General features: G+C 45.8%; 2 protein-coding genes across 3 annotated transcripts in view; both read left to right on the top strand.

The window, feature by feature from the left end:
• The first annotated feature begins 8215 nt into the window (after positions 1-8215).
• On the top strand, positions 8216-14670 carry LOC101767716 (potassium channel KOR1). The gene is made up of 11 exons (XM_004965083.2): positions 8216-8624; positions 11005-11293; positions 11412-11751; positions 11903-12198; positions 12332-12412; positions 12508-12606; positions 12713-12940; positions 13053-13238; positions 13331-13406; positions 13506-13800; positions 13894-14670. The coding sequence occupies exons 1-11, from the start codon at positions 8362-8364 to the stop codon at positions 14303-14305; spliced, it is 2565 nt and encodes an 854-aa protein (XP_004965140.1). The 5' UTR covers positions 8216-8361; the 3' UTR covers positions 14306-14670.
• A 351-nt stretch (positions 14671-15021) lies between these two features.
• The window catches only part of LOC101767319 (pentatricopeptide repeat-containing protein At3g61520, mitochondrial), a 5503-nt gene continuing 3110 nt past the window's right edge, over positions 15022-17414 (top strand). For both annotated transcript variants that reach the window (XM_022825701.1, XM_004965079.3), the window contains exon 1: positions 15022-17410. In XM_022825701.1, coding sequence (XP_022681436.1) covers positions 15141-16949 — 1809 coding nt within the window. In that variant the 5' untranslated portion in view covers positions 15022-15140 and the 3' untranslated portion in view covers positions 16950-17410. The remainder of the gene's footprint in view (positions 17411-17414) is intronic.

Genomic DNA, 17414 nt, shown 5'->3' with positions numbered 1-17414 from the left:
TGATTCCCTTTCCTTTTTTTTTCATGGATACATAATGCCTAAGGGAGCCCTAAATTACATAAACCTGATCCACAAGTAAAGAAGGAAATGAGGTTGCTTGAGTCCAAAAAGGCTTGTATTCAGACAATTCAATCTGGTCTGCACTCAACCTTGCTCGGTCCATTTTAACCACCACACCATCTATTGGTCGATCGGCTGTGCTGTATGTCACTTTGAGACATCAATTGCCACTGATCATGCTCCAAGGGAAGTAGAATTTTGGCAGCTATGAAAACGAAATGCAGGATCCCATGTTGGATGTGAGAATTTTCTAGATTCAATGTAAAAGGGAGTCGACATGGCTGATGTAACAATGTGGCTTACTGGTTAAATTAGGCAAGGGTGGCGTAGTGACTTGTGTTGGAAATTATTGCTTGTATCGCAAAATGATTCCGCAAATTCGATTGCCAGTTTGCCGCAGCCCACAATAAACATATGAAGCCAGGGTAGCTAAAAAATATTTTAAATATCTCAAAGATGAAGTAATCAATGCAAATAAAATTTACATTGACCGCTATAAATTTGTTTGCATTTAGTTTATTTAATGCTGGAAATTATTGCATATTACTCAAACGATCACTGGGTTTAATTATAGTCTATGTTGCTCGATCTACACATGATTCACAGATATACATGTTGTATCGATATTGATTGAGTTGAATGGAACTGAAGTATCTCATCAGACCCAACCCAAAGGCTGCAGGACGCATAGCACAGGAAGTGTATTAGTTAGAACTAACATGACACGTAAACAGAGATGGAACACGTCATGGATCACCGACGCCGCGTGACAACTGGAGAAGGAGCAGCAACACCAGCAGCTCGATCATTCAGATGCAATCAGCAGCGCGCCTTCACCAGTCACGACCTTGCTTGTCACCAAAAACACGTAGAAGCATATGATCAGCTAGGGCACAACGACAACTCTCGATCAAGTACCATCTGGACGCATCAAACGGTCTGAATAAGCTAAACCATCCTGACCAATTCTGTCAGATAGCTTTGGCCACAATTTTTTTTTCCCTAGTAGACAAATAAAATGCAATCAGGAGAGCCTATTAGGATTCAGGACATGAGTGCCATTGTTCGGTCCAAACACGTTACCGTGCCAACCCATCCTGCACGCATGCACCAGGATAATTGTCTGTAGCCGTAGCCGTGGTCATCGTGATAAGGATGCATTAGTTACGTGGACAACAGAGCCTGAAACCTCGCACTAATGTATAAGCAAAGCATTATAACATAAGCATGGTTATCAACAGACACAAGTTAGCATCTCTCTTAATAAAAAACCCTAGCGTGTGTTGATGCTTATCCGTTTATCAATGCACCTTCCTTTTTGTGTTTGTGAATCATAATTATCTTACTGTCTCTAAGTAGAGGCTTTATACTAATTATTACAAGATGCGCTAGAAAATATAAATTCTAAAAATTCTAAAAAAAAGAAATACCCGTCGTAGATTAGATTTTAATTTTATTTTAAATAATATACTTTTCTTCTAAATTAGTTGCCTCTACAAGTATTATGAAAAATAAACTAAATTAACCCATAAATCTACATATAAAATATCCCACCTATACCAATATAAAATGTAATCTTAAGAGAAACTCTCAAAATTTACATCTAAATTACCTACCTGTACATTATGAAAGACAATATAAAGCAACCTCCTACCTCCCTAAATTAGCATCTAAATTACCACCATACTATGATTAAAAATAATCTCTTAATTCTCCATCTAAATTACCCACAAATGTTTTATGAATCATTCAAAATACCATAAAGTACCCCTATATGTGCTTCTATTACCCAAATTTATCGCTATCAATTTCTAAAGACTTCTCAAAGTAAACATACATGTTCTGTGCCACTACACATGTAGAGCGACAATCGGATGTATTTCTAACAATTATGAAAAAAACCTTAACATATCACATCTAATGACACTAAAAATTTATTTTAAATTGTATTAATACCCCTAGCAATAAGTTATGTAAGTCACTACTTCAAATAAATGTATACATTTTGACTAAAATATTATAACATATATGTATTTGCAGTTTAATTATACGTACAACCACATTTTATGAAAAAAATATACTAGCACGCTCCTGTTATGCCACTGTATATAGTAATATAACTAGCAAAGAGAAAAGTCGATACCTCTTAACTAGTGTTGTGGTGTAGACTAAACTGCCAGTTATGCCAAAGTACGTAGTAACTAAGAGTGCAGTCTAAGACAAAAAGAATTCATACTTTCTACTAAAATAAATAGTAGTTTTAAAAAGAGGTAAAATAACAATACGGTCTGAACTAAACAACATGTGGAGAGAAAAATTGCAGCAAGAAAAAAGATCAAAACTGGAAAGCTAAATCAAAATTCATGAAAAGTCACGACACATGGGTTGCAACAAGAGCTAATATAACTCAAGCTAAGGTTTGAACTAAACACATATTGATGACACATGGTAGCGCTATGCAAAGGAAAAAAACTATGGATGTGAAATAAAAAGGCATAGAGTGATTGGTAACCGAAGTTTATCATGACCACATTGAGAGAACTCACACTCCGAGTGGTTGAAGATTTTTATTGACAAAAGCAGTTTTGATTAGTTATTCACGAACTTTTGGTACTTACTCCTTCCATTCCACAAAAATGCAATTTCAAGATTTGTAGACAGATTAGTATGGAAGACAAATGACTTAGATGTACCTAATTAATTGTCATGAGAGCTTGAGTAAACTTTTCGGTTCTCAGCTCCCATCAGTAGCTGAGAAACGGTTCGTGGCTTAAACAAGAGAGAGTATTTCTTTGTGGAAGCCGGTTCAAAAGCCATTGCATTCTACGTGAGGCAAAGTTTGTATGTTACAATTGCATTTCTTTGTGGGACATGGAGAAAGTATCCCTCCTAAGATTATATATGGCCCATGTATGATGTAGTGGAACATTAATTATAATAGGTTTCTCAAAAAAACGTCCGACGACGTTCCAAACGGCCGCCTAAAACTCCCATGCAGCTAGCGTCGGCTTACTCCATCGCCTGGAATTTTCTACGCCAACTTGAGAGTTACACACCAATGGCGCGGGGGCGGAGGTCAGCAGCACGTCGACGGAGTGCGACCCGCCGCAACTTGGCCTCTCCCCATCCCCGCCGCCACCGCCGAGCTCGGAGCTCCCGCGCACGCAAAGCCGCCTGATTGGCCGTTCAGCCCATCGATCACATCCACGTACGATCAAGCTGGCGGTACTCCTCCTCGATCGTTCACTACTCGAAGAGGCGACTTTTATTAGTTCTCATTGACATGGTTTTGGCAGGGACAACGGGCAACAGAAAAGACACATGGAAATTGAACATCCTAGGAGCCAACAATGCAAATGCTAACTTGTGAGACTTGTGAGCTGTTGTGATATGATGACGGGACTTGGGAGTCAGCCAGTCCTGGTCCTGGAGATGTGGTACTGCTCGTACTACAAGGGAAATGGACAAGTTCTCGCTGCAGGACGCCAGGACCGGCCGGAATTGGTTGGTCCTGAATTCAGCAGCGGCATGGACAATCCGCTTGCAAATCTGCAATGCATGTTACTCTCGACGATGTTGCTGTGTTGCATGCGTGTTGTGTGCGTGGTTGGTGGTCAAGGTGTTGGGTGGGCCAAGCCAGCCGTTGGACGAAAGATTCCGAGCCTAAACTGGCTAGATCCGTAGATCGGTCCGGGAATCTTTGTGGCAGTGGCAGCTCTGCACCAAAGATCTCCTACTGGAATTGGCAGCGAAGAAACTAGACGTTGATAATGCAGGGACCTACCTAGAGGTGGCCCGTACGTAGCTAGGCTGACCCAGACTTTGGTACTTGTTTGGATATGGTTGTCACAATTTTAGCACCCACACACTAGAAGCATATAAACTTTCATACATCTTCTTCTTCGAAATCCTTGGCTAAGTGTGATGAAGTCAACTAGAAGCATATATACTTTCTTCAATCAAAATTTGCCAAGCCTTTAATGCATGCCTCCATTTTCACACTTTCCCCGTACTTAAATAGAGTGAATTGTGCGATTTTTTTTCAATCGATGAAGTCCCATCAAATTAGTGGGTGAGGTTAAGGGCTCATTCGGGAGGGCTTAGGGTAACCTCGATGTTGCCCAACAATTCTACAACTAGTTTAAAAATATTGTGCAACTACCGGTCCATAGCTTCAGCTATTCGTGTGCTTATGGGCTGCCCTTATGAAATAAAATATCAGTACACTCTCACTCTCTCTCCACTTACATGAATCCCATCTAAACCTTAAGTATTGTGCATATTCCATAACTAAAGACCAACTGACATGCACCCCATGCATTTGGACTAGTTGGTCTGAATACATTGTGGTTGCACTTATACCATCTCCCAACTTCACCTATTTTGCGCAAATTGAGGCACTATAACGTAAAACTGTTTCACAATCTGAGGTATGCTAGGTGAAGCATTATATTTTTTTCTTTACTTCACCGGTGAAGTGGTCACATTATGTTCCTCAAGCAATGGAATTAGGATCCATTAATTCTGGACATTATCACAGACTGAATTAAATTAGCTTTTTTTTCCCTTGATGAGTTTTTCAATATCACAATGCATCCCCCGTATGTGCAGTGTATGTGATACGAGTGTTCTCCTAGCACACACGTCTAGAATCACTAGATCAAGCAGTTTAATAGCGGGCACGCATCACAGTGCATGAAAAGATATGGCAACATGGGATTCAATTCAATAGTTCTTATGTTCCTATAGCTATAGCTATGTACGTACTCCCTTCGTTCTAAAATGTAGGTCATTCCAACTTTCTTGAAGAGTCAAACCATTTTATGTTTGACCAAAGTTATAGAGAGGATTATAAAAATTTATGGCACCGAATAAATGTACTATGAAAATATATTTAATGAAGAATCTAATAGTACTTATTTGGTATCATAAATGTTAGTAGTTTATTGTATAAATTTGATCAAATTTGAGATATTTTGACTTTCCAAGAAAATTGGAATGATTTATAATTTGGAACCGAGGAGGACTTATCAAAGGGAATATAGCACGCCTTTTTCCTGTAACGCAAAGTATTTTACTCCTACCAGCCTATAACTACCTCCTGACAACGTCGTACGCTCGCCATGACATGAGATTCAGTTATTTAGTAAAAAAAGAAAGTACGTCCGGAGGCACGCCGTCGTAGCTCCGACGTGGATGAAGCCTCAGATCTCCGACACATCGAACAAGATCAGATCTCGGCGCGGTTGACGCATCCCGGCCTGCAGCAGGCTCTCTGAAAAGAGAGATCGTGGCCACATGATTCGTTGGTTGCGGTGAAGAGAACAACCATGCCAAAAGGTGAAAAAAAGATCATAAACCCAGCGAAGCGCTCGTGTTCCATCCCGGTCGTCACACATAGGCCAGGTGGCCCAGGTCCGGTAAATTCAACGTCAGGGTCAGGCCATGCATCAAGGCATGCGAGTTGGCTCAGACAGCACGAACTAACTTTCGGCGGCGATATGATGTGCCAGAGCTCTGATGAGTTGCAAGGCTAGCTGCACCGGATAGCCATGTAGGGCAGACCGCACAGGAGATGATGGGTATTTTTTTAAACTTTGTTAGCTTATTTTTTAAGATAATGTTTATTAGCTTATTACGCATGATGCATGTCGGTTCAAATTATAATTTTTTTTGAGCTAGACAAAGAAGAGCAGCCTAGTTCCACAATCTAATCTCTGAAAGGTCCGATGGTCCATTTGTGGTGCAATACCTCCGTCAGTCCAACAAACAAGATCTGCAATTCTCCATCCAACTCCTAAGGTTGAGTTCTTCTCGTATGCCAAGTGCCACCTCCTTACACGATCTCTCTTTCTCCCTAGACCGATCGACACGAAGCAAAGGAAACCATCATAGTCTACATCCAAGTGTAGAAGGGGAACAATGACGACAGTGGCCAGAGCCAGCCTGCCAAGGGCATGTTGAAGGGAGCGTCAAGGGACGCGTGGAGCGTACGTTGTGGCTTTGGCAACACGACAGTGGTTGCTTTGGCCGAGGGCTCATTCGATGTTTTAAGGGCTCATTCGGGAGGCCAGAATAAATAGAGCTAAAATGAGGTATCCAAATTATAGCTTTGAACTTGATACCTAGGTATCGAAATTTTTAGTACCTCTTTTATGTTACAAATAGTGGTGCCTACCAATACATTTTTTTTATGAAATTGTAAAGGCCTCACGAATGGTTTCAACCCCAGCATCATCCTCTGTCCCCGTCATCACCAATGAGCTGCCAATATGATAGGGAATAATAGAGATCCATCCATTTTGATGTAGTAATTTTTTTAATGCTTTCATTGAAATAAAGTACATATCTATATCCCCACCTTCGTGAATGGTGGTGGTGCTGACAAATCTTCTTTGTGTTGATACCCTAGTCAATCTCACTTTTAATTTATTGGTTTCTTTCCGAGGGGCATGCCATTGGCTAAGGATTTTATGTCCATGGCGCCATTGGTTGGGTAGAGCTGATGATAACTATTTGGAATAATAACTATTCTCCTGCTCTTTTTTCATCTTAGTGATGTTCAATCTAGCTAGCATTGGTGAAGGGCTTGGTTGTGTCGACAAATAGTAGCACAAGCAAATTAAGTCAAGATCGGGCTTCTGGTGCAGCCCTCCAAATGGTTCTCAAGCAATTATGTGTATCCATATTTCAGCACGGGCGACTGTTGTTGTATCCAAAAGATACCTTGCAATTTGGGTTCATCCAAATCTTATCTCTTCGTTTTTTTTCTCTTCCACCATTGACAGGTTTGACAGAGTGGCTATGGTTGCGGACTTGAAGTACAGAAAAATGCTTTGATATATTTAGTTGTAATGTTTTTTGATAAAATTGTGATATAAAAAGTTCATGTTCCTTTTATACAAATCATGTATAAGATGTCCTATAGCATCTTGTCGAAAAAATGCTAAAGAAGATATTTTGCTTTTTCCATGGTAGCTTTGCAGCATAGTTCGCACTATAGTTCAATGATATGTCATCAAAATTGCCAAAAAGAAAACTATAAGGCTCACATGAATGCTAAGAGCATACTAGGTCGACACAGCTATGATCACTACTTAAAAATGATTTGTACTGCCAGTCATAAGGGATTTATGCTGGCGATTAGGGCACATGCCAATACACTTGTTCTGGAACAAATTGGGATCACAAATCTATTCCCACCATTTTACAATTTTAATTATAAAAAAACCTAAATATAAATAAAAAATTAATTATAAAGTTTTATATCCGTCGAGCTTTGTGATTTTCGAAACTACGAAGGATTTATGGGCAGAACCGGAGTTTTTAAGTGCCAATAAATTGATATAAAGTTTGTCTGCGTCCGACTTTATATAAAAAATTATGGTTTTCTTAAAATATGGTTGTTTACATTTTTCTATGGTGGGCAACACAAGCAAGTCACTATAAATCAATTTGTGCTAGTGGTTGCTTATGTGGCCACCGGTAGAAATTAAATAGTCTTATTTCTACTAGAATCGGCTTAAGCTACCAGGTGGTAGCTTAAACCGGCTGCTAGTATAAATACATGACAACAAATATCGCTTGGCTAGCTAAGGGATGTAGTTTTACCTTGTTCATCCGGCATGATACCTCAAGCTTTATGTGTGTCCGAGTGGTGCAACTGTTTAATGAGTGGTAAACGGCAATGCCCTCGGTAACAAGATTGATCTGCTAGCTCAGGAGTCATTATGGTCCACGAGCTAGGAGCCATTTTGCAGCAATCGGATGCAGTTTCTTTTGAAAAAAATGTACCAAAAATCATCCATTGCAACCGAAGTTAATGTGAAGCTCGTACACTAAATTGACAAAGAAAAACTACACAAATACTACATTCCGGACGACAAGACCTGTCTGGTTTTGCTTTCCCGGCCCTTCGCTCTCCTGTGCCGGCACCCTGGGAGGCCAGGACAGGAGTCCCCTGCCCTTGCCGTCCCGTCCCGTCCTTCCCACCGCCGAGGCGCCGAACACCATCCATCCCTTCCCCGTCGCGGTTTAAAACCTTTTCACGGCTTCACCTCACCTCCACCTGCTCTCCTTCCCCTCTGCCCCCACTCTTCGGTGACCTCTGCCTCTCCGCCTATAAATAACCCCGCCTCCCCGTCTCCCTCCCAGTTCAAACGCTCGCCGCCCACCCCACCGAGGCCCCACCATCACCAGCAGCAGCGCCTGCCGCCGCCGCCACTGCCCAGCTCGGGATTCGAGCCGTTCACGCCGCCGCGCTGCTGCGTTGGTGACAAACAGACCGCGGAGGAGGGGACGATGGGGAGGGGGCTGGGGTCGAAGCGGAGGGTGGCGGAGGGCGACGCCACGGTGCATGAGGAGGAGTCGGAGTCCTCGGAGGAGTACGAGGTGGACGTGGTGCGCGACCACATCGCTTCCTCCCGCGGCAGCCGCCTCGCGCTCTTCGGCTCCGACCTCCGCCTCGGCCGCCTCCGCCCGCGCCGCCGCAGGCGCCGCCCGCTCGGCGGGGAAGGCGCCGCCGAGGGGTTCTTCCACGACCTCGTCATCCACCCCGACAACAGGTACGCGATCAGCGCCACTCTCCTCCCCCAATCTCCGCAACCCCGTATGCTCTAGAAGCTTCCGCTTCCGCTTCCGCGCGCCGTCGGCTGTTTGCTTACTCTGGAAGCTGCATGGCGGCGAGCCGACGCGGCGCGCTTGGTTTGATCGCTCGGCGGCCTCCGATCGGATGGCTCCCGCGAATCGCTGCAATCGACCGACCAGTAGGACCAGAAAAAATCCTATATTTATTATATTTTCTGTTGGATATTAATTACCAACCACGAGTGAATCCCCCGCGGTGAATTTCCCGGAATTTTTCGTTCTATTTCAAGCTTTTGGTTTGATCGATGTGGCGCGTACGTTCATAACTTCATATGGTGGATTACTACGCGATGTGGTGGTGATGCTGAATAGAGTGTGCATCAGCATCACAGCCGCATTTTTCTCGCGAGTTGATGATGTGCTCGCCAGCTGGGCAAGCTGCTAGCTTGGACTGCCCGTCACGGGGTAGGCTTTGACGGCCACACAAACATGAGCCTAATTTAATTGGATCACGCTGGTAGTAGCTGTTTTTTTTTTTTCGTTCCTGGAAGCAGAGTTTAGTGACTGAGCCACTATATGGAGCTCCATAAACCGGGTACTGCTCGTCATATCGACAGGGGCAGCAAATATGCTTGCTAGATTCCACATGGCACAAAAAATGCCTAATATATTCCTCATGTTAGAGTTCGTTAATGCTATCATGACAACTTGAGCGTTTTATAAAGTTTACCTGCTGCCGCTTGATTTTTGCTAGCAGAATGAGCACACAGAATAGAAAAAGCATGAGAAGGAGGAAAAATATAACACCAAAAATGAATTAATTCCTGAACAAATCGCTTCCATTTGAAAACAAACGTTAAAATAAAGAGGAAGCTGTATGTAGCTTCTGCTTTCTTCCTCCTGCATGAATATTCAAATTTTCTAGAGGTTGCTTTTCTGTCTGTCATCCGTATTCTTCATGCTGGGTTCTTTCTGTCATCAGGCAGCATGAAAAAACTCTGCAAAACCTCCCAACCTGACGTTCTTCTTTTTATTTATCATGCGTAAACGAGCTGAACACTGAGGTGCACGGGATCTTTTTAATTTCTGAAGACGATGAACATGAGCAAAATATCGGAGCTATCCACATCAATCTTCCATGTGTGCTTAGTTGTTACCACGCAAAAGTCAACCAGCACACAATATATAACGCTCAATCCGCGCACTTATCGCAATAGGACAACTAAGCTATAGGTTATACGAGCACCCGTCCCCTTGAAGGCCAATCAGGTGTACGGCAGCTGAAGAGGTCCAGCTCTTCCAATTTGATTTGATTACTTGGCTGATATTGACGGGTGGGTTTGAAGTTTGAACTCATCAGGATGCCCTGATCGAGCAGTTTTGGATTGTTACGGGGGAGCTGCTATTTAATCTTGGGGTGAAGTGTTTGGGATCGCGTCCTAAAGCATTTTTTTTAAGGGGGGGTGCGTAGGTTGCCAATCTGTAAGGCCGTGGAGTAATCTCCTGGACAGCTATACGATTGTGTTGATGTGGACTGTCGTAGTTTCAATCAGCGGCGATCACGCATAATGAAATCAGGTTAGTGATAGTATGAAGATTTTGCAGTTTGACCAGCTGCCAGAATGACAAGTTATGATGCGACAACGGATTGTGGATTCCGGTTATTGTAAAAAAAATTATTCAGCAAGCTACTTAAACAGATTGTAAAAAAATGGCTTCGATAAACTTCATGAACCATCAGCATGCAAATTTTCTGCTGAATTACTAGCTGTTCAGAAGGCGTGAGATTTAAATAACCTGCATGGTAAAACTTTTGGTCTTTGTTTCGCCCTTCTGGTGATTGTGACAGGAGATGAGGTGCTCTGCAGCATTCTAGTGTCTCCTAAATTTATATCATTTCAGGTGGTCCTTTTCGAGCTAGTTTATTGCCAGCAGGATCATTAGATGGGTGCCCAACAAGCGGATCCCACTCACGGCCACATTGATCACCTCAGACATGGGCATGTGCTCATGAGAATGGGTTGTGCGTATGAACTCACCTGGAACCATGCAATTTGGTCTACCTACTTGTGACCTAACAAGCAAGCGTCGTGTGTGGTTCTAGATGCTGTCTCTCAAACGGATAGCTTACAAAGCAACAAAATCATATGGCTGTGCTAAACCAAAGTTGAACATTTTTTTTTGTTTATTATTTGTATCAATTTTTGGATCCTGCTTTACCTAAATCTCGCAATTCTTGAAGCACTATAGTCATTAATGGTGGATTTAAAATTATTGTTTAAATGTGAATATGTTTATAAGCTAGGTTCATAATTTCCTCAACTGTGAATCTCTTTAATTTGGATGGCCTTTCTGCAGGTGGTATCGGTTATGGACCAAGTTCATACTGGTTTGGGCGGTGTACAGCTCTTTCTTCACGCCCCTGGAATTTGGCTTCTTCAGAGGGCTCCCAAGAAAGCTCTTCTTCCTGGACATAGCTGGACAGATTGCATTCCTTATAGACATTATTGTGAAATTTTTCGTGGCGTACCGTGATCCAGACACGTACCGAATCATCTATGATCCCACAGCTATTGCCCTCCGGTATTGCAAATCAAGCTTCATTTTTGATCTTCTTGGTTGCTTCCCATGGGATGCCATCTACAAGGTTACTCTTCTGCTAAAGAAAACTTTGAGCTCATTAGTTGTGGATTGGTGTTTATGCTGCAATCAACTTTTCACTCTTCTGTTGTGATTAGATATCTCATGATGAATTCTGTTAACAGGCTTGTGGAAGTAAAGAAGAAGTAAGATACCTGCTATGGATTCGCTTGACACGGGCTCTGAAGGTTACAGAGTTCTTCTGGCAGTTGGAAAAGGACATACGTGTCAACTACCTTTTCACAAGGATAGTAAAGCTTATAGTTGTGGAACTCTACTGTACCCACACAGCAGCCTGTATCTTCTATTACCTGGCTACAACGCTTCCTGAATCAATGGAAGGGTATACATGGATAGGGAGTTTGCAGTTGGGGGACTACAGCTACGCACATTTCAGGGAGATCGATCTTGCCAAGCGCTATATAACATCGTTATACTTCGCCATTGTCACCATGGCAACTGTTGGTGAGTTGTGATCTCCTAGTTTTCCAACTCATGACTTTCGCTACTCTATTTTCATTTGTTTCTTTTTTCGAACATAATTTTCATTTGTTTCTGAAAATCTTAGCAAATTTGTGTATTCAAAATAGCTGAAATGTTCTGTTTTCCTCTGCAGGTTATGGTGACATACATGCTGTCAATATCAGGGAAATGATATTCATCATGATCTATGTCTCCTTTGATATGATTCTGGGAGCTTACCTGATCGGTAACATGACTGCACTCATTGTGAAAGGCTCCAGAACGGAGCGGTTTAGGGACAAGATGAAAGAAGTGATCAGATATATGAACAGAAATAAACTTGGAAAGGAAATAAGAGAGCAGATCAAAGGACACTTGAGGTTGCAGTATGAAAGCAGCTACACCGAAGCTTCTGCCCTTCAGGATATCCCAATTTCTATTCGTGCAAAGGTGATGAGCCACAGTTTTCTTATACTTCCATCCTTCCTGGAGTAACTCTGAAAACTGTCTTTGCTGAAACTGTCAGCTTAAAATACTAGTGCTATGCAACTTGGGACTGATGATAAATGTATTTCTTTTGCAGATTTCTCAAACACTATATAAGCCATATGTCGAATGCGTCCCACTGTTCAAGGGATGTTCAGCAGAGTTCATTCAACAGATAGTAAGTGCTCCCTGTTCATGTTGATCTAATGCATACTCTTTTTCGTTTCAATATTGTCCCCAAGATTTATGTAACATGTTTATTGTGCTCTTTAGGTGATCAGATTGCAAGAGGAGTTCTTCTTACCAGGAGAAGTCATTTTGGAGCAAGGAAGCGCGGTTGATCAGCTATACTTTGTTTGCCACGGTGCACTGGTGAGTTTAAACCCATCTAACAACCATCAGCGCTTCAGTGAAGTTTCCATAACCATCTTATGCTTGAGTCGATACTTGTGTTTATACAAGTTCTTGCTCTCTGCAGGAAGGTGTTGGCATTGGTCAAGACGGCCAAGAAGAGACTCTGCTAATGCTGACGCCAGAGAGCTCCTTCGGTGAGATCTCTATCCTCTGCAACATACCGCAGCCCTACACGGTCCGTGTCTGCGAGCTCTGCCGGCTCCTGCGTCTCGACAAGCAGTCCTTCACCAACATCCTGGAGATCTACTTCGTCGACGGGAGGAGGATCCTGAGCAACCTCTCCGAGTCCGGGGTACATCACGCACCTGAAATGGCTCCTGATGCCATTGAACTCTGCAGTGGTTTCGTGCATGGCCAGTGGACGATGTCTCCTGATGCGTTGGTGTGTTACTGGCTGGGTGCAGAGCGAGTATGGCGGGCGGGTGAAGCAGCTGGAGTCGGACATCACGTTCCACATCGGGAAGCAGGAGGCGGAGCTCACCCTGCGGGTCAACAGCGCCGCCTTCTACGGCGACCTGCAACAGCTGAAAAGCCTGATCCGGGCGGGGGCCGACCCGAAGAACACCGACTACGACGGACGGACTCCTCTTGTAAGAGCAGAAATGCAGAATGCATGCCTCTGTCATTGGTAAATAACTGATATCAGCTCAGGTTTGTGATGCGATCTTATTCTTCCTCGCAGCATCTCGCGGCTTCCAGAGGCTACGAGGACGTCGTGCAATTCCTCATCGGCGAAGGCGTCGACATCAACCTTACCGGTATTTCGCCACGCCCGATCCGATGCCATTCCATCCCTGTTGTCTTGCCGTCTCCAGTTTTTCCCCCCTGTTTGATCATGTCAACATTTTTCTTGCCAGATCACTTTGGGAACACGCCGTTGCTGGAGGCGGTGAAGCAGGGGCACGAGCGGGTGGCGGCGTTGCTGTACGCCAAGGGTGCCAAGCTGAGCCTCAAGAACGCCGGCAGCCACCTGTGCACGGCGGTCGCCAAGGGCGACTCGGACTTCATCCGGCGGTCCCTGGCCTGCGGCGCCGACCCCAACTGCAGGGACTACGACCACCGCACCCCGCTCCACATCGCCGCCGCCGAGGGCCTCTACCTCATCGCCAAGATGCTCGTCGAGGCCGGCGCCAGCGTGTTCGCCACGGACAGGTTGGTACACGTCCAAGCTCGATTTAATGCCAATTTTTTTTATAGTAACTTAGAACGCAAGCTTGACATTATCTACCACAATGTTGTGTGCAGATGGGGCACCACTCCGCTCGACGAAGCGCGCAAGTGCGGCGGCCGGATGCTGCTGGCGCTGCTGGAGCAGGCGCGGGCCGACGAGCTGTCCAAGTTCCCGGAGCGCGGCGAGGAGGTCAGGGACAAGATGCACCCGCGGCGGTGCTCGGTGTTCCCCTACCACCCGTGGCGGGCGGCGGGCGCCGGCGCGGAGCAGCGGCGGAAGGAGGGGGTGCTCCTGTGGATCCCACACACCATCGAGGGCCTGGTCGCGTCGGCGCAGGAGAAGCTCGGCGTGCGGGGCCCGGGCTCGCGGCTGCGGCTGCTCTGCGAGGACGGGGCCAGGGTGCTCGACGTCGACACGGTCAATGACGGCCAGAAGATCTACCTGGTCGGAGGCGAGGACGACGACGATCAGGAAGATGCCGAGTAGAACTGGAGAAGGGCGCCAGTCGAAGCGCGTTGTTCCGGTGGTTTACTTGGCTTCTTGCTGCGCTGCATCATCCCCTGCATACTGCATTGCATGCTCTTTTTTCACCTCTGCATGCCGGCCGGTTGTGTCGCTGTACCTGTACCCTGTACATATGTGCAGTAAAGAGAAAAAAAGAAGAATCAAGCCTGTACAGGTTGGGATGATTGGCAGTGTATGCAAATAAGATGTCCAAATGAAAGAAAAAAGAAATATGAATGAAGGTGGTTCTGAAAAAAAATCCATGACCATTCCACCTTGTCCATGGTGCCTTGGTCCTATGCAGGGAGAAGAAGGAAATGGAAAAGTTCGTGCTCTTCCTCTGTTCCTGCACTCACTAGTCACTCGTATTCCATCATTCTTGTAATCTTGTTCATCTCATCTCCAGCAGCTATCCTCAGAACGGAAATAACTAACACTTTTTTTTCCTCTTATCTAAAAACCAAGTATATACAGATGTATAGGCTATTTTGGGCTAAATTCTTCGTTTTCAAAGAACTCAGCCGCTCGGAACGCAACCACTCCGCCCACCAACCCAACCAATCTCGCAATCCCTCTCCGCATTCAGCCCAGCCCATCCTGATTGAGCCCTTGACAAACTACCTCAGGCCCATACCACCTTAGCCCCCCTAAGACAACGGCATTCAACCCAGCCCATCCCGCAGAATACCCCCATTCACGGGCCGCGCTCGCCGGTGTTCTTTCCGCCGCCGAGCATGGATGGTAAATAGAGCTCCCCTCCACTGCCGGTGCCGGACGAATCCACCGCTGCCTCCCTCCCGCGCCGCCGCCGTCCACCATGTCAGCTACCCGGCGGCTGGTTGTGCCGGCCTTCAACAAGACCCGATCCCTTCGCTGCCTCTCCTCGTCCTCCTCCTCATCCCCGTTGGACCCTTCCGCGCCGAGCGCTGTCGCCCTCCTCTCCAACCTACTCCTCCGCGAGCGTACCCCCTCCTCCGACACGCTCTCCCTCCTACGCGCGGAGCCCGGCCTTGCCGACGATCTGTACGCCCTCATCGCCGTGTCCGGGGAGTCCCGCGCCCCCCTCACCCCCGGCTCCCTCGCTATCCTCCACTCCCTCGCGGCCTGCCACCGTATCCCTCCTTCCTCCGCGTCACTCCTCTCCCAGCTCCTCGCGCGCTTCTCCTCCCCAGCCGACGCAGCGAGCTTCCTCCGCGACTCCCTCGCCGCGGGCGCGCCGGCGCCGGATGTCACCGCCTTCAATACACTCCTCGCCGCGCTTGGCCGCGCCGGCAACCTGCGCGGCATGACCGAGCTGTTCATCTCCATGCGGGGCGCATCCGTCCAGCCCAACGTCGTCACTTACGGGATACTTCTCAACGGTCTCTGCAAGGCAGGCCGCGTCGGGGAGGCGCTGAAGGTGCTCGACGGAATGTCCAGGCCAGGCTCGGACGTCCGCCCGGATATTGTCATTTTGAACACTGTAGTGGATGGGCTGTGCAAGACCGGGAGGCTTCAGGAGGCAATTATGTTCGTGGATGAGCGGATGAGGCGCGTGCATGAGTGTGCACCCAACACAGTTACATATAACTGCTTGGCTGATGCGTTTTGCCGGGTGGGGGATGTTGGCATGGCTTGCGAAGTGGTGGGGAGGATGGAGAAAGAGGGTGTGGCACCGAACGTTATCACAGTGAACACGATTGTTGGTGGTTTGTGCCGAGTTGGGAGGGTTGGAGCTGCTCTGGACTTCTTCCGCGAGAAGAGGGCAGCCTGGCCGGAGACCAGGGGCAATGCTGTGACCTATAGCACTTTGGTTAGTGCTTTCCTCCATTGCAACAATGTGGGCATGGCCATGGAGTTATTCCATGAGATGGCAGACCAAGGGCATCCACCAGATGCAATCATGTATTTCACCATGATATCTGGATTGACACAAGCAGGACGGTTGGAGGATGCTTGCACCATGATGGCATCGATGAAGAAGGCAGGCTTTAAGTTGGACGCAAAGGCATATAACATCTTGATTGGTGGATTTTGCCGGAGGAAAAGGTTGCATGAAGCCTATGAGTTGCTTGGGGAGATGAAAGGAGCTGGTCTTCAGCCAGACGTGTACACCTACAATATCTTGTTGTCTTGCTTGTGCAAAGCAGGAGATTTCTTGGCTGTGGATGAATTATTGGGGAAGATGATTGATGATGGTTGTCAGCCTTCTGTGGTCACTTTTGGTACACTTGTACATGGATATTGCAAAGCTGGTAAGACTGATGAGGCCTTAAGAATTTTCAGGTCCATGGATGAGTCTGGGATTCAACCCAACACCGTGATATACAATACTGTCATTGACTTTCTCAGCAAGAGCAGAGATGTTGATCGAGCCATCAAGCTGTTTGATGAGATGAGGGAAAACAACGTGCCTGCAAATGTAACAACGTACAACGCATTGTTGAAGGGCCTTCAAGATAAGAACATGGCAGAAAAGGCTTTTGAACTTATGGACCAGATGAGAGAAGAGAGGTGCACTCCTGATTATGTGACTGTGGATGTTCTCATGGAATGGCTGCCTGAAATTGGTGAAACAGAGAGATTAAAATGTTTCATGCAGCAGTGGAATCAAAAGGATAACCATGTGAGAGCATCGGGACCTTAGCAGGCACCATGAGATCCTATGAATCACCGATACTTTGCTGACCCTGCCATACTGGTATCCGATACTTTGATACTCCGATACTCTCGCTATATCACCACTGTGTTTTCCAAAATCGCGTATCGCTGTATTGCCGTACCAGTATTGCTGTATCGGTGATATAGATGAGATCTGTCTTGTTTGTTGGACCATGAATGTTGGCATGAATTTTGCATCAGATTAATTAGAGTTGCAATATCTGTATTTAATTCGTAATGGGAAGATCACACCAGACTGTGCTGACACAAGAATTTGAAAACCATTTTCTAACTCCTAGCTGGCTTACAAGATGGATCTGGACTCCCCTGGTTAAAATTGGCTGCAACCCTGTACACATGTTTGCATTCGATGTTAGGGTTGTAAGGCATACTGAATTCAGAGCAACCTTATCCAGTTCAGTACATGAGGCTGTGGCAACAAATCAGGTTA

This window comes from Setaria italica, chromosome IV (genome assembly GCF_000263155.2).
Source record: "Setaria italica strain Yugu1 chromosome IV, Setaria_italica_v2.0, whole genome shotgun sequence".
NCBI lineage: Eukaryota > Viridiplantae > Streptophyta > Magnoliopsida > Poales > Poaceae > Setaria > Setaria italica.
The sequence above is the reverse complement of the archived record's forward strand: the minus strand, read 5'-3'. Positions and strand labels throughout refer to the sequence as shown.